We start from the raw sequence: 27,273 nt of genomic DNA on the forward strand, positions 1-27,273 counted from the left end.
TTAAAAAAGTCTTTGATCTTCTTCTGAAATAACTTCTTCCCTCGCTTAGACGATGCAATGTTGCGCCAAGGCTGTATAGACAGGATGTCGTGTGGCGTACACTCTTCTTGTTGCTCTATGAAAGCGAGTGCAGCGTCGATCGCACGTCGGTACATGATGTTTTGTGAGTTATATCGTCATCTTCTTTACTGTCCTTAGCACCGGTTACTATCTACTAATCTCCATCTAAACATCTTGATTGCACCAATCACGAATGTATTCGCTGTTAATTTGATCTTCAACGAGTAACGCTTTTAAATAGTAAAATTGTATTGTACAAAAGGCTATTCATAATTATATGTATGGTCGTTAGAGTCACATCGATATAAAATACGCGCAAATGGAATTAAGTGTCTAAGGAACACTTGGAGTCAATTAACTATGATGTGGGTCCCCATTAGGATAGTGTACCATAAATCTTAATGAATACAATAATCCTTAAGTAAGATAGCTAAGTATCACCCAATCAGATGATTAACAGATCTTAATGGTTCCCATCAGGAGTTACACACAAGAGGTTGTATTTCTGGTTGGGATACATTTCTACAATATTTTTACAATTAAATAATTTCAAATAGGAAATTATTATGTCAAAAAAGGGCTTGGTTTAGATATTTATATTTTTCTCAACTTTGAGAAATATACGATTCAAGTATTGGTCAATACTTGATTTTAATTTCCTAAACAAAATTTTTTGGCCCACCCTACTATGGAGTAATTTATACACATTATTAAATATAAGTAATAAAACATTTATTTTCATGAAAATATATTTTTGTATATAAAATATTTATACATTCTGTTAAAAAATAACTAAATAAAAATTGTTGATCAAGTATATCTTCCACAATACTAATACAGAATTTAAACAAAAGTCTGTCATCAAACATAATTTCTTTGCATATGATCATAAACATAATGATGTTGATTCAGAAAAATTATCAACTTATTCCTATTTTGAAAACTTATACTATATGCAATATTATTTTTTATAAGTCGTCTAAGCTCACAGCTTCGACAGCCGGTATGATTTTTTCTGTTCCCATATTCACCTGTTGTGCTTTTTCTTGTGTTACTTCAGTTCCTAATTTACTCCAGCTTCCAGGTTGAGCTTTCTTCATTTTAATTTCTACTTTTGTTCCATACATCGTAACTTGACTAGCTTCCACATTTACAATCTAGAAATATGTTTTATTCTGAATGGTTTCCAAAAACAATTTATGTACACAGTAAAATTTATCGATTCTGTTAGAACATTGATAAAGTTTACTCTTAAATAAATAAAATTGTTATTTTGAATTCCAATTTATATTGTTGGTAAATGTATGTGAAACATAGTAATAACAATGACATACCATGCAAGGTTCTAACATTAGAGTAATAGACACTTTATATCATCCTGTATAAAATTAAGAACGCCCATTTTCTTAAAATTATAAATACTAGGTTTCTTATGAATTAATCTATGATATAAGACAAAAATTAATGAAATCAAATTAAAAAAAAATAAATTTATGAGAAAACTTCATAAACTTTTGAATAGATAAATTATTTTAAGGGCGAGTATATTTTATTTATTATGAATAAAAATGTACAAGATAATTTTGAAATGCTTTTTATCTTGATTGGCTCAATTACACATTTTACACAAGAATCTATATGTGACTGTAGTAATATTATTTATTTATATTACTTACTCCTTTTAGTTCAACATCTAACAGGAACATAGCATTCGACTGTAGGGGAAAAACTAATTTAGCATACATTCTTATTGGATTCAACTTCACTACACTTTCTGCGGGATTGTATTCTTTGGCATATATGGAAACCACCACATGAGAACCAGTTTGGTGGAAATCCCATCGACACTGAACTGTTGTATTGTCTCCTGTCTGAAAATAATAATTAATAAACAACTAGAATTAATAAATAAAATAATAGATTCATAGAATATAATCAGAAAAGACAAAGCAATAATAAGTAGTAGTAATAGTAACCTGCAGAAGCAAAACATTGATAGTCAATAAAGCAGGGGAAGATAAACTGGACATATGAAGAAACGAAAATACTCTGAAATATATTAGGGGAGAAAGGAAGTATTATGTTTAAGGGACTAGTACAGGTTATAGTTTTTAAAATTTTTTTTTTATTTTTCGAATCCTTTTACTTTCAAAAAACATCTCCTAAAATTTCATTGCAAAATTCGAAATATGAAAATTTTGATAGTTAAAGTGCACACGTATTTTTGGTGCTCTACAAGCAGTTTGGAGTGATTGACAGCTGCTCTTTAAACTTAAAACCCATTTTGCTCAAAATGAAATTTTTTAATCTGCACTTAGTTATTCTTTGTAACCAATTGACAGATTTTGTTGTGTTTTATTTGATTTGTTGTATTTCACTGTAATTTGCCAGAAAAATGTAAAAAAATTCGCCATGGGAAAAAAAGCGAAAAAAACGTTAATTTTACATATTGCTTTTTACAGCCGCCATTTTGTTTTTTTTTCCGTTTTTTTATTCAAAGCTGGTAAATCAAGAAACCTTCTTTAAAAAGATTTTTGAATTTTTTGTTCCAAATTCGAGTTTATCTCGAGGCTATAATGCAGTCTCAACTTGGGGTCCTCCAAAAAATAAAATGGAAAAAAAAAGAAACTTTTAACATTTTATCAAAAAATAATAAACAAAAAGTTTTATACGGAATTATAATAAAGAAAATATTTACTTATGACCCATTTTTTACCCTTATAACCTGTACTAGTTCCTTAAGATTAATAAACTGGCATTTATTTCTATAAGCAAAATTTAGGCACATATAAGATTAAAAAGAATCAGGGGCTGAAGCACAAATAGAAAAAAAAAGAAATAATTGACACAAACAAAAAAATAGAGACCAACTATGAGTCCTTCCAAAATAGTTATATACACAAAAATGAGTTTATTTTTTTTTTGTAGGAAACTTTGACTTTCAACATTTTCGACATTAATGGATCATAAATATCTTCTAATATTTGTGTAACATGGATATATGAATTTTGTATACAAATTATCTTGATGTGAAAACATTTATTAAGTTCTCAAGGAGTCACTGTACTGTTTCATCTAACAGTCATGTTAACATTCCAATAGAATAACATGTGTATTATTAGATATTTGATTCTATTCATACCAGACAGTAGTTCATAGTAAATGGCTATAGCTTGAACCTTTCAACAAATTGGTGTATTATTCCTAACCAGCTGAAAAGGGAGAAATTGCAGTGCTTGGTTCCATTGCCGAATGGAGACCTCATGATGGCCCTAGTTACAGTGTCAATGAAACTCAGCAGCTGTTTTACCCTGGAGCCGACATTGGGCAGATGAAGATTGGATCGTTCTAGCAGAGGTGCCATTCATCCCTCTGCAAGATTGCTTCAGGCTTGGATTAAGTCCTAAAAATGAGTCTTGCAACGTCCTCCTTGGAGCCTTCAATGCCAACATATATGCGCACCCGAGGAGGACAACAACTGGGATCCCTCACCAAAGGCTCCTTGAGGGGGTCTAAACAATAGGTTATGCTTATATTTATCATCTGCCAACTCATTTTTTGTCAGAATTACAACTAGCAATGGAGAAACCTTGAAAAGAATTTTTTCAATTGTAATATTGGAGGAAAGTCAAAAAAACAAGTTCCTATTATTCAATTTGAACCAAAAGTGTAGTTGCAGATTAGTGAAACATGATCAAATAAAAATAGTTCCATATCCAGTGGAAACACAACATAATCCAATCACTGAAACAACTTGTAAATTTCATATTTTAGCAACTTGTCACATATTCTATCCTTTATTAACAACTAAGCACATGTTTTGTAATTTAAATAGAACATCATGAGTCACTAAGGTTTATTATTTAATATTTTCATTTTAACAGTGTAGTAGTCAATGTAAAAATAGAAACTTACATCTTTTTTCCACAAGTGTGCACCTGTTTCACAGCCTATTTGACCCAAAAAGGCAGTGAAATCTGTAGTTCTCTTCTGACAACATGACCAATATTTCAATCCTTCGTGAAATATTGGAACACCAGGATGATAAGTGCAAACAGTTTCATTGGTATGTGGACCTTCAAAAATATCAAATTTATAGATAATTATCATTTAGTTCATTTAAAAAAAAATGAATAGTTACCAAGTTTTCATATTGAGCTTCAAGCACATCTTCCCAGCATCGTTAGCTATATCCTATATTAAAATTGAATGAAAAATTTCCAAACTTACCCTCATAAGTTACTGCACAACCCCCATTTTTGCAAGTTGTACCTGCAGGTATTTCTCCAGTGTTTTCAGTTGAATTTATTTGTTGTTTGGTTTCAAGTGTTTTGAGTTGCTGTTGAAGGGATGGTGCTATTTCTGGTTTCATTATAACCTATAATAAAATTTTTAACAGAAAATTGTAATATTCATAGTTAATAAAATATAGCAATATTGCTCTTATTCACGTGAGAAATAAATTACTTACTAAAGGCGTGCTAAAAGGTGGCCTTTCTAAAGCAGTTGGAATAATTGGTTTAACTTCAATAACTTTGCTCTCATCCTCCTCTCTTATTTTAGGCTTTTCTGGTTCTATTGGTTTTATATTTGAGTGTTTAGATAAAGTACAACCTTTTATATTCAGGAACTCCGTAAAATCAGTACATTTTTTATTACAGCAACCCCATCCTTTATAAGCATCATGAAAAACTGGCTGGCCCGGGTGATGTCTGCAAGAATCTATGTAATTATAGATTTATATGAGTTTTTTACAAATAATTAGGCGAAGAGTATCTCTCTATTAATATTTGTTAATTTAATTTGAAGTAGATATTCCAAGGTATATACCAGCTTTTTCTAGAAAACCTAACCTCACTTACCATCTTTATTATTATTTGGATCATACTTTTGACCGCATCCTCTATTATAGCATTGTAGTAAAATTGTTTCGTCTGCCATTTTAAATTACTTATGATATGATTGAAGCAAACTTATAAAGGAGTTATTTTTAATCTCAAAATTCAAAAAAACTTTTAATTCCAAGAAAATTTACTTTATATGGTTATGCGTCACAATTTTCACGCACTGACAGTTAAGAGTATATGACAAAAGAGATGACACGAAATCAGCTTAGGGTACAGTTACATGAAGAGGATACCGTGTTCGGTGTGACAAGCGTAATTCAAATGGCCAATTAACGCTATTTTCTAAATTCCATCCTTTATGTTGAAACAAACTATAAATAGTTAGACAAGATAGATACTAAATATATTATTGCCGTAATTCCCTCTTTTCAACAAAAAAAACTTCAAATTGAATATATAAATGCAAATTAGCAGATTTTGAATATCGATGGCACAATGTATGTTAAACCAGTTGTGGTATATATTTTTGAAAACATATAGGTAAAATGGGCTTTTGGAGAATAGAGCTCATTGGCTGTTTCTATTGCGGTCAGCTTCACTCGCCACCTTTAAGTTTCTTGTGTAGTTGTGGCCTTTTGAATTTGAGTGGGGTATTAAAGAGAAGGAAATATCTCACATTTTTCGATAATTGGTTAAAAGGATCTATTTTTAAGTTTAGTCCAAAAAAACATAAAATCAGATGATGAAGGTAGTTAGGGTAAAAATTCGATTGTCAACTTTTGGTCATTAAAGCTCAAAAGAAAACTGAAAAAACAAAATTTCCAGTGTATAGATTGTAACTCTGGCTATTCATATAGAATATTAAATTTAGTGCTAGTAAAATAGGTAAGCTGGTTAAAATTGAAAACAAATTTTGACTCGGCCTTCAGATCTGATTTATGAATATAATGCGCATCGTAAAAGTTGAACTTCATTGATATAATGAAATTTTGTTCTATTGTGATTTATACAACCAATATTACATCTTTTATAGTGTGTGCTGCCGTTGTACTGCATCCATTATCTATTTCTTTTTAACAACTGTTGAAAAGAGAGCTGAGCAGGAAGGACGGTAATCCGCAACTAGAGATAAACACAAGACTGTTTAAAAAATCGAAGATTTTTGTTTTCTTATACCGAAAATGTTATTGGAAAAATAGCATGGAAATCAGAACTCTTTAAATTAATTTCCTATTTCAATGAACAACTTTCTTTTGGAATTTGAAATTTTGTAACACACGATGGGCAGGAGATTTTGGAATTGTCAAGATGTATACAAAAAATATTCCTAAAAATTTTTTTATTTATTCAATCCCTCAAGAGTTATCAAAGATTAAATTGGATTCATATTAAATTTCGACATTCTTCAATTTTCCAGACACTTTGTCACTCGAAAATGAAATTGCTGAAAGCGTCTACTTTGATAACTTAATAAAAAATCTCGACCAGGCTAACAAAGTCAAATTTTATTGATTTTTTTTTAAATAAATGGATATAAAAATGGTTATCTTCGTAAATGTTTTGTCCTTTTTTCGTATAGATTTGAACAGCAGTTGAGTGGTGCCGTAGAATTTTCGTCTAGGGTGCTAATAGTGCTAAAACCGGTACTGGCAGTAATAATGAGCAGTTGATTAGAGAGCATATTCTCTATTTCCCGCCGTTTTCTAGCATTAATGCAAAAGCTTTTCACAAAAAAAGTACCTTGATCCCTCTTTAAATATTTCCGTTGTGTGCAATGTATAAAGAAATATGCGAGCAGAAAAAATTATAAGTTTAGTTTCTTTAGAAAAATAAAGAGTTTTAAGAGAATATAATTTAGACCGAAAAAAGATCTGTGCAAAAAGTGTTTTTAGAGCAAAAGAAAATGACTGAAACTGAAAGAATAAAAATTGAAAAACATTTCAAGGATATTTACGAAGAAAAGAATTAGCTCGCAAGTCCAGGGATGACAAAAAAAATTGCAAAGGAAAATATAGAAGGTCTAACTTTTAATTCAGACCTTACAACATCGAAAGACCCAGCAGGTCAAATTGTTTATTTGAGAAAATACGTGTAAGCCATTTATAATGCGACAGTTTACAACTTAGGCAACCAAAATGTTCGTTGTTATGTTTGGGAGGAAACTCGAGGAAAAAGAGGATCAGTTGAAATCTCTTATTGCATTCACAATTACATTCTCGCACACCAAAATAATATTAGAGTATAAATAGATAGATAATAGATAATATAATAGACCATAAATTTTTTAAAACTGGTCACAAAAAATTCAAAAATAGAAGTACAAGCCAAATAGGTTTCAGTGTATTCTGCAGAAGGTTGGACACAAATTATTAGTAGTGCAAGGACAAGGCCATGGTCTTTTGTAGTGAAAAATCTGTCGTACGAAGATTATTTTGTTTTTAAGACATTCATCACACAGTCATTTAATATGCATCAAATTTCATGGCGCAAAGTTTATGGCTTCGCTATGTGAACGATGAACCAACAAATTTTTTTTTTAAACCAATTACATAGATAAAGATTTTAAGGAAGTATATTTTTCCAAAAATAAACGTCCCAGAAAAGTTACAATAAACAAGTCCTACAATGATCAGCTGCCTATTTCTAATGCAAAGTTTTAAGAATTTCAAAAAATGTGTATAATACCTAAGACTTACTATAACTACTACAAATCTTTGAAATGTAGTGAAAAAATCCGGGACTGTTTACCAGAGCCGAATGTGTCGGAGAGAGTGATTAGTTGATTATTAGGTTACAAATGATTTTTTTGCTTTTAATTAGCTTAGTATTAAAGTTTATCTTCTTGTTTTATTTTCATCCAAAATTTATTTAGACAACTTAAATTGGTCGTTACGAATTATACTTATAGCAGAAAATTTTTCCCTGGCATTACAAACATAAAAGTAATAATCTTGAAACTACAAGGTCTGGCTATTAAATAACGAGACTGGTTACGAAAAAGGGTTATATTATAAAAATTTCCATAGGTTTTTTCTATTGATCGAAGCAGTGCTGGAAGTCTTCTTTGGTGAGGGTCTTTAGGAGTTCTACCGTTTTTTGCTTTACCGCTTTCATCGACTCAAATCGTGTCCCTTTCAAAGCAGATCTTTTTCTAACTTCTCTAAGTCACAGGGCGACCTGGACGCTGGTCATCTTCAGTGCTCTTTTGGCCCTCACTAAAGCGCTTACACCACTTAAAAACACGCGCACGAGATAGACATATGTCTCTCGCAACAATTTATAGCACTCAATCGAAGAAAAAAAACTCCACTTCAATATTTAATATACTTAAAATTTGATTACTCAAAGATTATCACTAGTCTATGGATTAAGGTGTATACTTTCAGTTTCCACTCGTATTATGAATATATATTTGTTTCATTTTCTTTGGCATAAATATATTTGAAAATATCTAATCATTGTACCTCTAGGAGTTCTCTCGACTTGTAAACAAATTACCTTCCAGGTAGTAATGGTTCTTAGTTTTCAAGAATAAATTGCCTTGTTAACTTTCTTGATAAGTTTGATTATAATTGAGTTGACTTTTGTTGATATCTAAAGATTAGATTTTATCTTCAGTGTCCTGAATCAAGGTTTCAAAAATTACCAAAGTAAATATACAATAAGTAAGAAGTACTATAATTTTCATAAATGAAAAAAAAAACATCGAGAGGAACTAAAATAGATTTAAGAAAAATTAAAAGTGGGACAGTATAGAAAAATAAATATGAAGAAAAAACAAAAATTTTGAGGATATAATTTAAATTCTTCAAAATTTCAACCTTTTTATTCACATTTCTGTGAATAAATTGTCTTGATTTTAAGTCTAATTGAAACGAAAAACTTTTTTTAGAAACAACTATTTGTTTGTTTGCAATATAATTTTTAGTACTAGAGAATTACAGAATTGGTATCGATATTTCATGTTTATTTTCTAATTTTGTCTTTTTAATGAAGGAATGAGCCCAACCATTGTTAGAAATAGATACATTGATATATTGTTTACCATTTTCAGTTTCTTTATTTGCAGCAACAGGTTCTGTTTTAACTGCTTCATTATAAATTACATTTTCTTGCAGTAACATGCTATTTGCATACGTTTACTTCATCGATGCTGGACTTTGTTTCTTTGGCGTTTTTATCTTTACCTATTCTATGTTGTGCTTTTAGGAAATCTTTGGAAGTTAGGTATTTCCACTTATTAATTTTGAATAAATGTTTTTCTTAATTCTATTCTGATGAGATATATATATATATATATATATATATATATATATATATATATATAACGTTTTCTAGGGGGCCATATATTAAATTTTGAATTCGTAGGTGGGCCAGGTCGAAAATATATTTATTATAATATTTTATTTATTAAATTATATAAGTATATAATATACGGTTGTTAAAAATCATATCAAAGTTATAAAATATGGTAGGTAATTACGTTGAGCTCGAGGATCCAGATACCTGACTTCTCTTGTTTTTGAATAGCTCATTGATGTCAGGTATCATATTCGTTGTAGTTATTTTAAGAATTGATTGGAGATGTTTATTCGCCAATCTTGTGCGATATTTGTTCTTATTTATTTTCATGACGGAAAACGGAGAATGCGTGCTGCATGCTTTTTTAATTCCGGATAATTATCTCAACTATTGAAATATTGTGTATAAAATGTAAGAGCGTTAATTGAATGTATGAATACATTTGAGTGACAAACAGATTTTTATCTTAACTTTGTATTCAGATCGGTCAAGTATTTATTCATATCTACCAAAAAGGCACAATCAATCTACCAGTCATTATCATAATCAATTGGTTTGCCTTTTTCTAACATGAAAGTTTGAGGTCACGTCATGCAAAAAATCTTTCTAAAACTATTCTTCGACTGAGCCAATGAACTTCGGTGAAATAAGGGACATCAGAAAACTTTTTTCAGTTATTTCAAAGTTACTGGTTAATGCCTCGTATAAAAACAGCATGTTGAAGTGTATCAACAGTATTAGTATTATTATTATTAGTATTAGTGCAGTGAAAAGTTTGTAAATTCCTTAATTTTCTCTTTCAGTTGAAGAACCACATTTTGAGATAAATCATTTATTCTTGAAGCAACTGTGTAAAAATTTTGATTTATTGCTTTACTAAACATCGATTGTTGACCTTGAAGTTTAGGTTTTAAAGATGACAATGTCTTGATTTTTATTTTTTCATTGTAACAATCAAATTTTGACTTATCATTCGTATAATAGTGTCTCTTCAAATTAAACTCCTTACAAACAGCAAAAGTTCAATTACAAATCAAAAACAGTGGTTTACCTTTCTATTACATCAAAAAATATGCAATTTCTCATTTAGACTGAAAAACTCTGCACTCACTATCAACTTTAAGTTTTTGTGACATTATGCCAAAATCGTAATAATTATGGAACTCGACACAACAATTATGGATATCGCACGCGCACGACACAAACAAATGCTCAATTCCTTCACAATCACTACTTCGCAGTACAATTAAAATCCTTTTCCAACCGTAGCGCTTCGATTACTCTACTCAATTGACTCACGTCGCGCCGACGCACTTGTTTAATATGGTTAAAGTAGGTTCTAGTTTAGACTCGAAGCGCGTGGAAGATTCTATCGTTCTCGACAAAAATAATAGGATATTTCTGCTTGCTACTGAGAGATGGCGATACTGTCTTTCTCTGTCGCTTGTCTAAGCACGCGCTGCCCTTGAATTAGATGGAAATCGGATTAGCATTGATTTCAAAGAATTGTGCCGTGAAGATGAGAAGAAAAGATTCTAAACGATGAAAACTGCAATTAGATCCCTGTAAAAGAAAACAAAGTGCGACAGCATTATTTTTTAATAGATAACAATGAATCGAATCGATTCATAAATATTCGGTTTATACATATTTAATTCATTTATCATAAATTCGTTTTTTTTCACAATCGATTCAAATAGATTGCGTTAATATTAGCTTCGAATCTATTGTTGCGAACGTACCAACTGATGCAATGAACATGAAGCCGGTCCTGATCTAATATGGTATCGAAGCTTATTGTGGCTTAGTAGTCATTTCTGTTTTAATTATAACGTTCAAGTTTTTGAAGAAATGTTTTTTTTTTCGATCTCCCATTCTATTAGAAAAATTCAATAAAATTTCCTTATCAACACTACAACGTTTGTCCTGTCAGATTATTTGAAAAATGGATGTCAAAAAAAGGGCCCAAATATTAAAATGAATAGATTCCTAGGAATAAATCGTCACTGGAAATAAGAAAATGTTCACTGGAATGGTAATTTGTCCATTGCAAGGAATACGAATCAAAATTGGACAAAATCGTCTGCCGAAGCGATAGGTTTTAATACCAACGAAAAAAATTACTAATCACTCCAATAGATCGATCGCGGTTAGTCGATTGATCAAAAGTGATGTAGCTTATGAAAATTATGGGTCACAAAAATGCCATTTAATAAAACCCTACTTGAATATTGACCAAAAACATCATAATCAAATTATTAACAGCATGTGTATTGGGAATATATCTTCATCAGCTATGGAAACTAAGACGTTTGGATCTTCACTTAACTTTTCTAATTGCTATTTGCACATTTGAACAAATTGTTTTTGCTCTGTATTTTTTCTATAATAAGCGAACATTAATAAATGTTAAAAAATTTTATAACAAATTTCTTAAGCTTGTTATTTATAGGATGTTTCCAAGCAACAAGCTGTTATAAAATTTTTTCAAACAATGTCTTCAATGTCTTGGGTTATTACTACTGAGTTTTACACGCTCGTGCAGCCTCAAATTTTTTCCGAATAATTACAAGTTCTTTTTTTAGATTTTAGATAAACTATTTTTATCCGAATCATTGAAAATATGCAGTAAAGTTGATGAATTGTTACACTTATAGCAATTACTTCAAGCTTAGGTCTGTCTTTAGGTGAAGCATAAAAAGTAGAACAATGGTTGACTAAGAGCTTTTAGTTATTTTTATTCTATTTAATCGTTTTCTTCAAAGGCTGGATTATTCTTTGCAGTCAAAATTATTTCCAGCAATTCATTCCTTATTTTCGCTTAAATCACTGGCATTTGTAATGAAAAGCATTTAATCTAACGCCTTACTGATAACTTCACATAATTGTAATAGCACTTTTCAATTAATTTGAAAGTTTGAATTTATACAGGAAATTATTACAGTTTCATTTTAATTTCTATTGCCGCTTTTATTTGTTTTTATTCATTGTAACAATTTACCTATTATTTTATGTACATGATGTCAATAATCATTGTCCAGCTTTTAAATAAACAGTATTATGTTTTTTTATAAATGCTTTGTATCCATTGTACTGTAAAAGTAAATTGTAATAACATAACATTCGTATGTATTATTATGATTCATATTATGAAGTCAATATTTGTGACCGAATGTTACTACCAATTAAATGGAATATTAAATTATTCCATCATTGCTCTACGAATAATTAATTATTTATGAGCGATTAGACATGATTGGTTCCTAATCTAATATTAGTTATGTGTATACATTGACTCACTAAAGCGGCTACCTCTATTGTTGCTTCAGGAGAGATTTAATTTGTTCCAGGATATTGAAAAATAATAACTCCAATTTAACAATAAACTTTTATTAACCATTGATAGATTTCTGTATAAATATCTTACAACCAACTTGTATAATACGTTCTACATTACTATCTTGGTTTAAGTAAACTCCAAAATTAATTTTTCCTTTGAAGTTTTTGGATAGTGTTAGCAAAGGTTCTTTTGATATGTTGCCTGTAGTTTGGTCTATGCAAATCATTTGACATCTGGTGCATTTCCCAGCGAACTAGAACAGTTTAAATGTACAAGGACTTTCCCAACAACTATCGAATTATTTCAATAAATATGATATTAGTATGAGTCATAACTATAATTTCACTAAATTAAAATCTAAAACACCAAAAAAACAAAAGAAGTAATAATATATATACATAGGGCAGACATCTCAGTATTCAGAAAATAGACTAAAAGATCATCAATATGATAAAAAAAAATAAAACTGCATTAAACAACCATGACATATCCAAAAAAATGAATTTAATTATAAAGATTCAAAAATTCTTGAAACGGAATTTAATATACGAAAAAAGAATTTTTAGAAATGGTGCACATTCATAAGAACGAAAAAGCTATAAATGATAAAAAAGACTTAAATAGTTTAAGTAAAATTTATAGCTCTATTATGTAAATTCTAATAAAAAAATAATCTAATTAGATATTGCTACATATTTGATATTTAAGAACTGAGGAAAAATTAATTTTTCTTATTAAAACAAATTTTGATGTTCATGATTTAGGTGATCTATAGATCAATATAAATAAGCAAATTGTCAGTGTCAATATCATATATAATATAAAGACTTAAAGAAAAGTCGAAACGTCAAAATTTATCTTTCTTTTAAACACTAGGTATCAAAAAAAAAACTAATTTTGAAATAGAAGAGACCTAAAATCAAGAACATTTAGAAGAATAAAAACATATATAAAATGTGTAAGAAATAAGAAATTAAAGAAATTTATCACTATAAATATCGAGCTAAGCTATATTGAACAATTTATTCACTGTCAAATTAAAGTTATGATCTCAATTGCAACAGGATCATTGCGAGACTCTGGAAAGAAAAACAACTATGGCTATCTAGGCATTCTATTGACAATTTATGAAAGGACAGAAACAGAAATAACAAATATTTATTTAAATAGAATTTTTTTATTTGACGGGAATTTCAATATAATCGGCTCTCCGCCTATAAATGAGAGAAGACCGGGATATAGATCTGCTGACATGACAGTGAGAAATATCTACAATACACACAATCAATAATAACCTTTGTAAATGGAAATCGGGCACTGAAAAACTGGCCCATCTGAACACAATTGAAACTCCAAAAAAGAATAACGAATGCACCAAAGTAAGACAACCGTTAAAGTAGTAAATTACGATAAACAATGAAACAAAAACCAATAAAAAAACTTGAGAAATTGAGAAGAAACAGAAGGGAAGTAGGATTGCACCAAGAAGTAAGGGGATATCGATCCAATAAGAGAGATACGGGATTAGAAAGGATAAAACCTTAGATGAAATGAAAAGTTTAGTAAGTTATTGGAATGGAAATATTTATCATGCGTATGAAAGGATTTAGAGTCCGACATCCGAATTTAATTGAACAACAGAAAATTGCCTAAAAATTTGAATGTAATTATAGTGTGCTCCCTCCATTCTTTCCATTAAACACACTTATGGACAATATTTATCAACTTCTAAATATACTAGAAGATGGTATTCTACATCTGCATGTAATTGTAATTGTCTCCATTAACATTTTGATAGTTGCAAATTTTTTTTGGAAACTGATTAACAATTTCCTTCTCCATTACCAGATCATATATGAAATTTGATAACACAATTAGATTTAGAAAATATTTCGTGAAAAACTTTAATCGATATAGAATTAGTTTGCATGATACTGTTGAATATTTTGGACAGAAAGATTGGATTGATTCAATTTTCATTCCAGCTATAATCCATACTAGCTAATATCATGATTTCTTAATAAATCACAATAAAAATTTTCGATTTCATATGTATTATTGATAAATAATACATAAATAATACATATGAAAAGTCTTAATTAATTCTTTGAATGTCTGTGGTTCTTGAACAATATTCCGTCCAGAATTTTCCAGGAAAAATATGTTGATACAACGATTACTATAGATATATTTAGAACAAAGACCAAAACATATTTATATTAAAATACGAAGGTTGCTACTCAAGTTTTAAGATAGACAAATAAAAACAAATATTTACGTTTTTCACAAAATTTCCATTAAGATCAATACACTTTTACATGCGTTTGAACCAATTTTCTAAGCATTTCTTTTCATTTCGATTGAAGTGACTTGTGACACCTGATTTGGATATATTAACCGCTTCTTCAGGTATAGAAAAACGTTGACCTCGCATTATGTTTGATTTGTGGAAATAAGAAGAAATCATTAGGTGGACTGTACAACGGATGACCCAGCAATATTTGACTAGTCAAAAATGTTTTTGTTTGAACTGATGTGTGAGAGCTCGCATTTTCGTTGTGAAGAATAATTCGTCTTCTGCGATGTACATATAGTCGATTGCACTTTAAGTGTTTACGAGTAGTTTCGGGTTCATATGCATAGATCTATAATAATTCGTTGCATGTCACAATCTTATAGACGTCTTTTGAAGCACCACAATCAAATTTTTTCAGTATTTATTCGCACCGATTTTTTTAGCGATTGTCAAATTATACGGTATCCAACGCGAACAATTCATTTTGACAGCCAAATGTTCATACAGTAGCCGACTTTGGACGACCTTCATCACCAAAATTTGAAGCGAGTTGATTAGCATACTGCAGTTGATTTAATCCACTTTTTGGCCAAGATGAGCCCACTATACTCCCAGTTTGTATTCTTTTTTCACAATCGGAAATATTTTATTGGGATTTTCCTTTATCGATAAAGTATATTATGATTAGGAGGGTTATCGAGATAGTTTAAAGTTAAATTAGTTAAAATTGGTGAAAGATTGAAAATTCTGCAGAATACTTAAGTAAAATTAATATTAATAAGTAAAATTTAACGTGTATTATTTAATCACTTACTTTGAAACATACATCACTAATAGTTATATTGTCTATTTCATTTTCTTCGAATGGCTTTTCCAATTTCACGACAATATTAGGTCTGAATCTGAGTATAGTTGTATGAAGATCCTCTGTAAGATCCCCATCAGGAACTTGATTTCTTAACCATTCTACGCTGCTCGAATTTGTTAATAAATACTGAGCTTGATTTGCGAAAGATAACTGGTTTCGACATTCTGAAATTTCATTGTTACGTGTTTATTAATAGAATGTATACCAACTATATGGTTGAAAAACATTTAAGCTTCTATAATAGACTGATAAAGTGTATTATCAATACAAAATGGATTTGAAAATGGGGATAAATTCAATATTTTAAATAATATTACTGCTTGTTTTCAGAAAAATTTAGTAATTATTGTATACAAATAGATTATTGAAAACAGGAGAAACAGCTTTAGAGTTTACTACACAGAAAGCACCAAAATAAATTAAATGTAAATTATATTATAAATAAATAATGAAACAATAATTGTTAAAGGAAGATATCTTCCAACTTTAAGAGCAAATAGTGTCATGAAAGTAAACAAAGACAACGAGAATAAAATAGATACGAAGCGAAACAGACATTTAATTCTATAAGACTAATTATAAACAGGTATTCCAATGGGATTCTAGAACTTAGCATTTATAAGTTAAGAAAGATCATTGACTCTTTTGGATAAGACAGAATGGGTGATGAAACTTTTTAATGAAAAGAGAGAGAAAACGGGTGCATCTCCAATTTGTGAATAAGTAAAAACAATCTAAATCCAAAAACTAAGAAAAGGGGGGCCTTATCGAGATCAGTTAATAGGTCAATCCATTTGCACTCCCCTTGCTTCGCCTCATAGAAATTCTCTGGAGATGGAGAATCCTCTGGGCTGGAACTCTAGGATTTTCCTCTGTGGGTTTATAAAAGTTTGACAGTTGCACAGGATGTGTAACGTGCGTAGTTTCTTTCTATTCCACATAACCTGCAGCCCAGATCATGCCTGTATTGTATATGTTATAACCGCGTGCCTTGTGATTAAAACCATCAAGATTTTTACCATCGTCAGCACAGCTGAAGTATGTTCGCCACCCACTTTACAGGGTTTGTCTCATTAATAAAAGTTGTGGCTTATCTATAGCCATAAGACTGGACCTATGCTTCATTTTTTCTCCACTTTTTTGCAGCTCAATGGATTCCTAAATCAAGGGGGACTCCCAGTGTAGAGTTGGGCCCAGACAACAATTGGGAGACTTTTGTCAATATTTTCATCGGTTTTTGCAGTTGAATGTTTCGGCGTGATTAACTTCCATTGACTCTCATTTTTCTGACTGTTTTAAATTCCATAAACTCTTGAGCTCTTGATACGATTTCTTCGTAGGTGTAATGATGTTATGAAAATCTAAAGCAAAATCTGATAGCACAGCGATACTCGAAGGTAAGTAAGTGAAGTTTTAGAAAGCACTTCAAAATATGGTTTCACAAAACAATGACTACACCAAGTTTACTGACTCGAACAAGTACAAACTCGTACTAAACGTCTATCGCAAGTCTAACTGTCGACCCTTCAAGTTGTCTGCTTCCAATATTGCCGTGATAAATGCTATAAATTCCACACATTGTATTATTATTATGAACTTCAAATTGTCTTTGTGATGTTAATAGAGGGCATCTATTTAAATTTCATCCACCGATGATGAAATTTATTCATTCGAATTTACCTTGGCACTCTAGCATTTCAATTAATAAAAATAACATCTGTCAACTGTAATATTGCTGTCTACAAAGGAAAATTCCTTTAACAAACTTTCTTCCGCTTCTGCATAAATGTTTCCTGGTTATTATTACTATGTTTATGGAATAAATAAAGTACAAAACCGCTTAATTAAGTTCATCCTGTTTGCAGCTAAATTTTCCTTACAAAAGTTTAACGATGAAGTACAAAAGGCTTACAAACAGAAAAGAGCAACATCAGATCATTTACAATAGGGAGTTATTGCTTCGAATCAACTTTTCCGTTTCATCTAGAGATTCGAGAACTTCAAAATTGGTTTATATTTCCTTCGGAAATACAAATTGTTCTCAAAACTTACCTAATAAAATTGAACTCGTAACGATGATAAATGTGTTCTAGTTCTGAAAAATAAATCAAATGTTACGTTCATTATCCTTTTTTCTTTTTGATTTGATCACTTCCTGGGTTGCATCAGATTATACCTAGAGCTTATAATAGTATCGACGTTTGTCATCGATTCATACAGATCGAATTTTCCTATTAGGTGTATAGTGTTTATACACCTAATCCAAATTTTATGAATAACGTTAATTGGAAAATATTCCTAGTCCTGGAGATAAAATTTGTGATTGTGAAATAACTGTCAAATTAGAAGTTTCCATACATAATCTGAACAGGAGTTGATACTCGATGACATAGAAACACGAACATCCAGTAAAAATTATTTTATTTCAGTAATTTTTGTCATACATATCAAGCAGTTAGTGTTGAATAGGGTTGAGAAAATGAAAGTTTCTGCTCACCATCTTTATAATCTAACCCGTAAATTGACTTTCTACTGATTACCTAATATCTAATAGATGCATTTGAGACTGGTGGAAGTTGTCTGCCTGGCTATATATTGCCGAGTAATATCTTGCTGAAAAGTTGGATTTTGAAATTGCATTAAGTAAGGCATGGCTTTTGAATATGTTCATATTGTCCCTGCAACGGTATACCATAACTGTAACAGTGCAATATCTGCGTCGTTTCATTGGTTATCTCATCCGTTACTCACCTTAGCTCAACCATGATGCACATATAGACAAAGCCTGGTTTGACCACTGAAGACAACAGATTTCCAGCCATGATTCCACGTTATTCGTATTTGGTATACCTGAAGTATATTTCCTTGATAACTACAGGTAAAGCTAACACCATGTGAGGATGGTACGAAAAAGGTACAGAATCTTTTTAGATAATTATAAATCTTGTTTTTCCGAGCATGAAACGTATCACCTGCAAATCTGTTGTTTTAACTCTTGTAGAAGTAAAAACGATTTTTTTGTGCCAGTAGTACAGGTTGTCATGTTGTTTGCTATTATTTTAATGAACGATATTTACTTTAGGTAAGTATCAGTACAAGAGAAAAGATGTGCTCTAAACAAGGACACAGCACTGTTTCAGCTTTTGTTATTTGGGCTTTTGTTACTTTTGCTTATCTTTTAATCTCTTTGTTTTTTGCCTTCTTTGTATCCTTTCCTTCTGATACATCTTTAAAATATTGCTTCCATCTTTCTATGACATTGTTAATTTATCCAAAAGAATCCTCTTCACAGCGGCGCATCATCATCAATTATTTATTTATTATTATGAACTCTAACCTTTTTACCTTTTCTTGCTATAAATCTTGAATATGTTTAGTCTCTCTGTAAGTTTTATAGATTCCACTTCAACCCCATTGAAGTATCATCTTCAGTTAATTATTATTAATGTGACAATTTTGAACCATAAAGATATTCATCTAATTTTATAATTATTATGGTACAAGATAAGAACTAAAATATAAAAAAGCCTGTGAAACTAATATTTTCTTCATTCAACTGATATTCGTCTAGTACGCCAGTCAGATTGGTGTAACCATTTGTAACATTAAATTATTAAATTCAAAATTGCTGAATAATTTGTTTTTAAAAAAGCAAGTTGGTGAATTGAGTCATTTAATTATATAATATCTTGGTTTGTAGTTATTACTTCTTAAGCGCTTTTAAAGCGATACACAGAACACGACTCGCTGTAAAAAATACACCCTGAATAGAGCTATCTAAAGTAACTAAAACATAATTATATTAAAATGAAAGGAATAGCTCCAGACGAATTTTTTAAATATACAAGAATTAATCAGAGTTTATATGATCAATTGTTGAACTTTTTTAGTGTCGATTAGCTTTAACTCTGTCGTAAATACCATTCTGTCTTCGAAGCAAAAATGCCGTTAGTTCTAGCAAATGATTTCAGATATTTCTCTTAAGGAGTTAGTCACCAGCTCTTGTCATGGAGTGTTCGGATGGGTTGGTTTCTTTATAATTTTCTTGTATCTAGCCGACTGTTTATTATATGAAAACTTATGAGTACGAACAAATTCTGTTTTACAATGATTTTGACATTCTGTGACGTTCAACGCGTCATGTTCGCCTTCATTCTGTCTACCACATTAATAGCTCCAAAGGATAGCTTTTGATTTGCCTAGTTTGCGTTTGCTATTTTGTCTTCAAATTCTCGTTATGACTTTTGGTTCGGATCCTTAACTAGTCCTCTAACTTCTGCCCCCTCTTTTATATACTTTTCGCAGTCTGCATTTGCTTTAGTTGGGAGGTATTTGTCCAATTTTTGTTTTTTCTTTTTAATTGCCTCTTTTATGGATCCGACCATAAAATTTATTTTGTTGTGTTACTGACTATTCATGTTATGTTGTTCCACATATGTTTGCTGGTGCCTTTTTAATTAATTTTGACGTAGTTGACAAAGATTGCTCGTATTGCTATGATAAAAGAATGATATCTTCTTTTGATTTTTAAAAAATTCCTAGACCGTATACTATTCAGAACGAACCGATCTAAGTACTCCAGTACCTCTTTTTTTTCATGGTCGACTTTGTCAAAGACAAATTATGCATTTTGTAACTTACAGATTAGAGTGGTGGCTTTTTGATTACTTTATCGCCTGTGCAGATATCACATTCAACATTGAATGTACTATGAACGAATTTTCAACGTTTATTTGTACGATTTTTTTAGTCTTCACCACAACAAAATTTTTAAGCTTATTCTTATCTTATTGTAGCTCAAAGATACGTTGATGGATATTTCCTTATACAATCGGCAACATTTGTCATACTTCAAAGTTGAATCCGGTTTTAACAATATTTATTAGTATCACCTTTGGATATGATGTATCTATGTATCAGAATCTTTGAATTCAATTTTCCTCATCAAATGTTTAATCAATTTGGCATTTTGCAGACTTATTAATGACCAATTACATTACAATATTTTTCAAAATTCATACCAACACCGCCGGTACGAGGCTCATTATGCTGTCATTAATCTAGTATGTAAGATGTATACATAGAAGAACTTGAATGCTAAAACTCAACTGGCAAGGTTACATATAACAATAAAACATGATGACATGATCAAACAAGAAAGTAAAAATCAATTTCTAATATAAGAATGAAGAAACTTAATTCCTGGAATGGTGGAGTGCTGATTACAAATCGGTATTCCAGAATAAAACTGGAAAGATATTATAACGATTCTTATTGACCTTTCCACGCTTATACATTAAGTATTTTTTAGTTTTTTGAAAACATAATTCATTGAAATCTCTGTATGACTCGTTATATATTGTCTGTTGATTTTATGATGTGCAAGGACAAATCTCAAGAACGTTAGTATCCCTTTCTTACTAAGAATTACTCAACATCGAGATTGTTCGCAAATATCAAATTATCGAAATTCAATTACAGGAATTGCTTTACCGTACATTTACTACAATTTATGTGAAAATAAGATTTAGACAAACCTTCATCTTCTGCTTCGTATTGTCGTAATAATCTTAACCCAGGTATGTCTAGATTTTCAGATAACCAATCAGACACTTCATCTCCACAATCCCAGCCGATAACCCGATCTCCACAAACCTTACTATGGCAAAGATATGCATTTGATTCATTCTTTGCTGCGTCAATATCGAGCTCCATGTCCGGTTTATCTAGAAATGTGAATAAACATCAAATATAATTACTCTTTTGAAACGCAATGAAAACTGTATATCCATTGTGAAACTTTTGTAGACTTCATATTCTGGTGAACAATGTCAGTACGTTCCAAAACTTTGAAACAGATTTTATTATTGTATTTCACCATTACAAACTAAGTCAAGAGTGAACAGTCCTGGATCCTGAATTTTCTCGAGGGGAAACGAAAATTCCTCCGCTTGCCTATGGAAATAGACAACGCCACAACTACTGCAACCGTCACTTTTCTAAGTTGAATTTATCTTTTTGCAAATATGCTTACGCGGGGAGTAAATACTCTTAGGAATAAATAAGTGTGTATATATTACATATCTATCACTTTGAATTTGGTTCGGACAACGTTTACAATTTGAAAATTTTTTAATATTCCAAAATACGAGGATATATTAAAAATTCTTAGCCTACTATAGAACCAAACAAAATTTCAATGTCAAAATATTTTATTACTCAACATATTCTCCTCTTAATTGGATACATTTATTACAGCGATCCTGCAACGTCTCCAGACCTTTGAAAAAAATTTTTTTCTTCTTACTCTGCAAACCAGACCTCTACAGCTTTTATAACCTCCTTGTTGGAAGAAAATTTACGACCTTTCAACTTTTTTTCAGTTGAGGAGAGAGATGATAGTCGAACGGAGCCAAATCTGGTGAATAAGGGGGGTGTTCTAGTAATTCAAACCCCAACACACGAATTTTTTACATAGCAGCATGAGATTTGTGTGCAGGGGCGTTGTCCTGCAAAAACAAAACACCTTTGGATAGCTTTCCGTGTCTTTTCCCTTTAATTTTTTCTCGTAGAGTGGTCGAATAGTAATATTGTTTTACCCTTATCCACAAAATCAATGATGATTATTCCATGGCAATCCCAAAAAACTGAAACAAGAACTTTTCCAGCAAATTTTTGGACACGAAACTTTTTAGATCTTGGAGAACCAGAGTGTCGCCATTCTATCGATTGTTGCTTTTTTTCTGGATTAAACGCGATGATTCCACCCTTGTTTCTGACACACAAACTGGTCATCCCGATCGGTCATCATCTTCTATGGAAGATTTACCTCTTTTGAAGCTTGCAGTCCAATTTTTCACGGTCGTATACGAAGGCCATGGATCACCAAGGGTATTAAACATATCTTCGTAAATCTGCTTACCTCTTAACCCTTTTAAACCCAGGCACTTGATGATGGCTCGATACTCCAGTTTTTCGATTTTCGCAATTTCGGTGAACATCTTTTTTCTTTTAATTTATTGCGTAACTCTGGTTTACTTTTTTGACGTCAAACATCACACTGACACTTCTATTAACTTATTGTTCGTTGCTATGGTAACGCAATATTTTGTTTATACATGGAACTGGTCTAGGCTAACTAGATATCAATACATCCTCGTATTAGGTGGCCGAAGTTATACCGACTCATAAATCAGGAAACAAAAAGCTACCAAAAAACTACAGACCAATATCTTTAATATCAAATTTGGCAAAAATTTTTGAAAAAATAATTTATAAACGACTAGTATCCAAGAAATAGTTAGGTTAGCGTTTATAATCAAATTCATTATAAAAAATTTTAATTTTAACAACACTCATAGAATTAGCGAAGACTTTCATGAAAAACCTTTTCTTAAACTAGGAAGATATGGCATTAGGGGAGTTCAGATCTCATTTAATTCAGTACAATATTTATGAAAGAGCTGAAAAGCAAATAACAATGGGAGTTCCACAAGGCACCATTTTGGGTCCATTATTTTTTATCCTTTATATAAATGATCTCCTTGGCGATCTACCTGAAGACGGCATTACATCATATGCAGATGATAGAGTTGTATTAAGTACATGGTGAACATGAACAGAAGCTGTGAACAATATGGATAACTACCAATAATTTATCGCTTGATGTAGATAAGACTGAGTTTGTGGCTTTTGATAGCTATTGTGAAAGTGTACCAATAAACTTATTCATTAATATAGATGGTAGATGGATTGCAAGAGTTAATTCAACTAAATACCTTGGAGTAAAAATAGATTCTAATATGAAATGGCATATCTGCTTTTCATATTTAAAAAACTATCAAATATTATGAATACTTAAACACTAATAAAAACCTACTATGCCTTTTTTCATAGCGTTGCTACATATGGTATCATTGAATGGGGAGGTGCATATGATAATACACTTAAATTGCTGGAGTCAATCCAAAAGAGAATTTTTGAAATAATAAAGATATCAGACGTATTTTATTCTCAGCCTTTGCTTATTAAAAAAGCATTTATAGTGAATTCACTAATATATCATTATGAAATCGAAGTGTCTATTGGCACCCTCCACGGAAAAATCCGTGACTCTAATTTCAACCATAGAGACACGGACATTTTTAAAGAAATGAGCCGAATGAAGCTTTATACGTGTTTCCAACTTCAGCCCTGAATATTACAATAAAAGCTTTAACTCACGGATGAATACTGTCCATGGATGAATACTGTCCATGGATAAACACCATCCACGGACAAATATCATCCACGGATAAATACCACCTACAGATGAAATCTGATATGTATGCCATTTCTAATCCCAATATATTTTATTCATTCATTTAGAACAAATTATACAAAAAATTTATTAATAAATAATTTGATTGTAAGAATAACCTTAGTAATAATTAATTGATGATAGTGCTATTTATTCTCTGACTTTTATTCTAAGCTTGCTAATAGTGCAGAACGTTACACGAGTGACTAATATCCGTGGCAATTGGATACGGATAATTAGGTTAGGTTAGTTTAGTTTTAAAATTTCCGAGTTTTTAAGATTGAAACTAGACCACGGTTTTTTTTCCGTGGAGAGTGATGATTTTGGATCATATGGTAAGAATTAGAGACATGGAAAGAAGCTTCACTATGATCCGTTTCTATAAAAATTTTCGGGCTTATAAGGTTAAAATTATGGCCATGGATTTTTCTGTGGAGGGTGGCGATTTCCGTGTCTCTAAGACCCACTGAAATTTTCGTAGAGGGTGCCAATAGCAGCTCTGTTATGAAATATTGTAGGGTAAATATCTGGTAACAAACAATAGAACTAGGAAAAAAAACTTAATACTACCAAAAATTAAGAAGAATATTAGATGAGAAAATTAATTTTTAAGAAGTAAAATTCAAACTCAAAATCAGGTTTGTGAAATTTTTAATAATAAATACTCTGGTCAATTGATTTCGCAGTCTACTGTCAGCAAAATTGAACAAAAGTTTCGTTAAATGGACATGTATAAATATTGAAAAACCAGGTTCAATTTACTGAAAAAAAGTTAGATGTACTTCTAGAAATTGAGGAAAATCCGCATAAGATAACTCGAGAACTTGCCGTCGACACAAATGTAAATAAATCATCTATTTTGAGAGTTTTACATAAAGAAAAATACCACCCTTACAAAGTTAAGGTGATTCAGGAGTTATAAATGAAGATAATCCTAATATTAGGCAAGAATTCTGTGAATTGATGATGGACAGAATGTACGCACAATTGCAGTTTATAAACAAAATAGTTTTTTTCTGATGAAGCGACGTTTCATTTAAACGGAACGGTTAACAAACAGAACTGTAGATATTGGAGTAGAGGAAATCATCACTGGATGTGTGAGGCTCACACTCAATATCGTAAAAAAGTGAACGTTTGGGTTGGTATCACTTACAATAAAATTATTGGCCCTGATTTTTTTGAGGGCACGGTTCATGGTGAAGTTGATTTAGATATAGCACTTCTTAGTGCTTACATCACAAAGACTTTTTCCTGATATTAATCATTCAAATGAGATAGATCGACCTATTTACTATCAACAAGACGGAGCTCCACCGCATTTTACACATACGGTAATTAGAAATTATTTAAACGAGGTTTTTTCCAATCGCTAAATCCCATGATTTGACTCCTCTTGATTCCATCTTATGGGGTTATTCAAAATGTAAAGTAAATTTTAATAAACCAGACAATATTGATGATTTAAAGGTTAGGATAACGGAAAAAATTAACAAAATAAACCATGAGGTCATGCAAAATAGAAAATATATAAACAAATACAAAAATGGTATTGTCATTGTATATTGTTTTGCAATTTGCGAATAATGCTGGAAATATTGGTGGAGTATGTTAACTTTGCAGCTTATGAACTAAAGTGTTGCGAAAAATTTTGGCGAACGGTGTTCTAAAATTTAGTATTTCAATTAATTTCCAAACAACTAACCTGTATAACTCAGTCTTAGTCTGTTCTGTTTCAAATTAATACTAGGTTTGATGAGGCACATCTTTTTATTATGTTTCTGTGTGAGACTAACACCTGCAGCATTTACAATCATCCACTCTCTATCGAATTTAAATCCTTTTTTAGTTACTATCCAATTATCTGATATCACGAATGCTCCACAAGATTTTAGAGGATAAATTATTATTTGTTCTAAAATACCTTCTGTGTCTACATTTTTGGGATAATTTTCTTGATTTCCATTTTGTTTTTCTATCGACGAATTTTTCTTTATTTCTGAAAATAATCAATTATTTTCGACGTAGTTTTGGATGTTTAACTAACCTGGTTGTTCTTCTGAAAATTCTTCGCCATAAAATAGCTTTGAATAATTTTGTTGTCTTCGTTTGAAGTCGGATGGGAATTTTCTCAATATTGGTTTATCAACAAAACAATCTTCAATGAATGTTATAAACTTATCTGCATCTTTCTTCGTTGACATATAACCGAATGATATTCTTATCGTTCCTGTGGGATACCCATCAATTAGATCAGTTTGGTCTCCACAAACATGTCCGGACTGGAAAATTATATTTATTACCCAGATAGTTTCAGGAAATTCATGAAAATTATAACAATGTAAAAAATAGTAACTACATAAACAAAAATATTCTTAAAACACAGCATTAAAAAATTTTTTTGTCAACATTTTTTAAATAGTATACATACTTTGAAATTTCTTATTACATCGTTGCACGATAATTTTAAAAATCTTTGACATCCACCAGGATTGCAATGACAACCAGTTCGTAAATGTATCCCACGTAGGTTCGCAATGTGAAGGACCTTGGTGGAAACAAAAATTCCGATTAATTTAATACTTCAAAAGTCTAATAGCTGTGTAAAAACAGCATAAGTTACACTTCTAGAGCTTATAATGTTTGTTTAATTTTATTATCAATATCATAAAGGATGTACCAATCTTAAGAGATATCAAAATATGTTATAGAAAAATAGTAGATGTGTTTGAGGTCCATATTTTAAAATTATCTCAAACTTCGTTACGAATACTAACAGGAGTCCTATTGGGCACGTCGCCTCAATGGACATCTGGAAGACTCTAGACTTAGAAGATAATGCAGTTTCTGCTGCGCAAAGGACGAAAAATCTATCCACATTCTTTCGTAGTCTGAGACATTACGGAATTCCAGGGCACTACACTCTCTGGCAGCTATAGCTATACCAAATTCTGAACTTTCTAAAAGGAGTGGAATTAACAGATCAGCTGTAAACCAGGGATCCCCAGTACCGCTGTAAGAAAGGGGGATACAATAGATCCTTTGAGTTATGGTGTATATGATAACCCAATACATACATACATACATCATTAGAAATCAAAGATTTTATTTAGTAATATTAATTGTGAACGATAATCAATTCCAATATATTATTTTCTATATTTTCCCAGTAAGCCTTGTTCTTAAAAATAGTAGTGATTGTGCCTGCATTTAATAAAGTATTTACAAAAACGAATAGTGAACGATGATACATATTGTCAC

The 27,273-nt window shown here is 30.9% G+C and overlaps 2 protein-coding genes across 5 annotated transcripts in view; both read right to left on the bottom strand.

Moving 5' to 3' along the window:
- Positions 1–791: 791 nt before the first annotated feature.
- On the bottom strand, positions 792–5,149 carry LOC130900830 (cysteine and histidine-rich domain-containing protein morgana). Its single transcript, XM_057811724.1, has 6 exons — positions 4,923–5,149; positions 4,532–4,782; positions 4,291–4,438; positions 3,976–4,136; positions 1,737–1,931; positions 792–1,217 (listed from the first exon to the last, which is right to left on the bottom strand). The coding sequence occupies exons 1-6, from the start codon at positions 4,999–5,001 to the stop codon at positions 1,029–1,031; spliced, it is 1,023 nt and encodes a 340-aa protein (XP_057667707.1). The 5' UTR covers positions 5,002–5,149; the 3' UTR covers positions 792–1,028.
- A 7,431-nt stretch (positions 5,150–12,580) lies between these two features.
- LOC130901365 (molybdenum cofactor sulfurase 3) overlaps positions 12,581–27,273 on the bottom strand; it is a 34,118-nt gene continuing 19,425 nt past the window's right edge. For 3 of the 4 annotated variants that reach the window (XM_057812691.1, XM_057812695.1, XM_057812694.1), the window contains 6 exons: positions 26,444–26,560; positions 26,060–26,294; positions 25,718–26,011; positions 21,251–21,439; positions 15,660–15,877; positions 12,581–12,802 (listed from right to left, as the gene is read on the bottom strand). In XM_057812691.1, the coding sequence (XP_057668674.1) occupies positions 12,602–12,802; positions 15,660–15,877; positions 21,251–21,439; positions 25,718–26,011; positions 26,060–26,294; positions 26,444–26,560 (1,254 nt within the window). In that variant the 3' untranslated portion in view covers positions 12,581–12,601. Of the gene's footprint in view, positions 12,803–15,659; positions 15,878–19,109; positions 19,225–21,250; positions 21,440–25,717; positions 26,012–26,059; positions 26,295–26,443; positions 26,561–27,273 lie in introns of those variants that run through there. The other variant, XM_057812693.1, reaches the window with a different exon arrangement.

This window comes from Diorhabda carinulata, chromosome X (assembly GCF_026250575.1).
Source record: "Diorhabda carinulata isolate Delta chromosome X, icDioCari1.1, whole genome shotgun sequence".
Lineage (NCBI taxonomy): Eukaryota > Metazoa > Arthropoda > Insecta > Coleoptera > Chrysomelidae > Diorhabda > Diorhabda carinulata.

Excerpts from the sequence above, each read along its gene's own strand:
- LOC130900830 (XM_057811724.1), bottom strand. The coding sequence starts at position 5,001 with ATGGCAGACGAAACAATTTTACTACAATGCTATAATAGAGGATGCGGT. Across the intron at positions 4,439-4,531 it reads CACCTTTTAGCACGCCTTTA|GTTATAATGAAACCAGAAAT; the intron begins GTAAGTAATTTA and ends ATTTTATTATAG. Across the intron at positions 1,218-1,736 it reads TAGATGTTGAACTAAAAGGA|ATTGTAAATGTGGAAGCTAG; the intron begins GTAAGTAATATA and ends ACATATTTCTAG.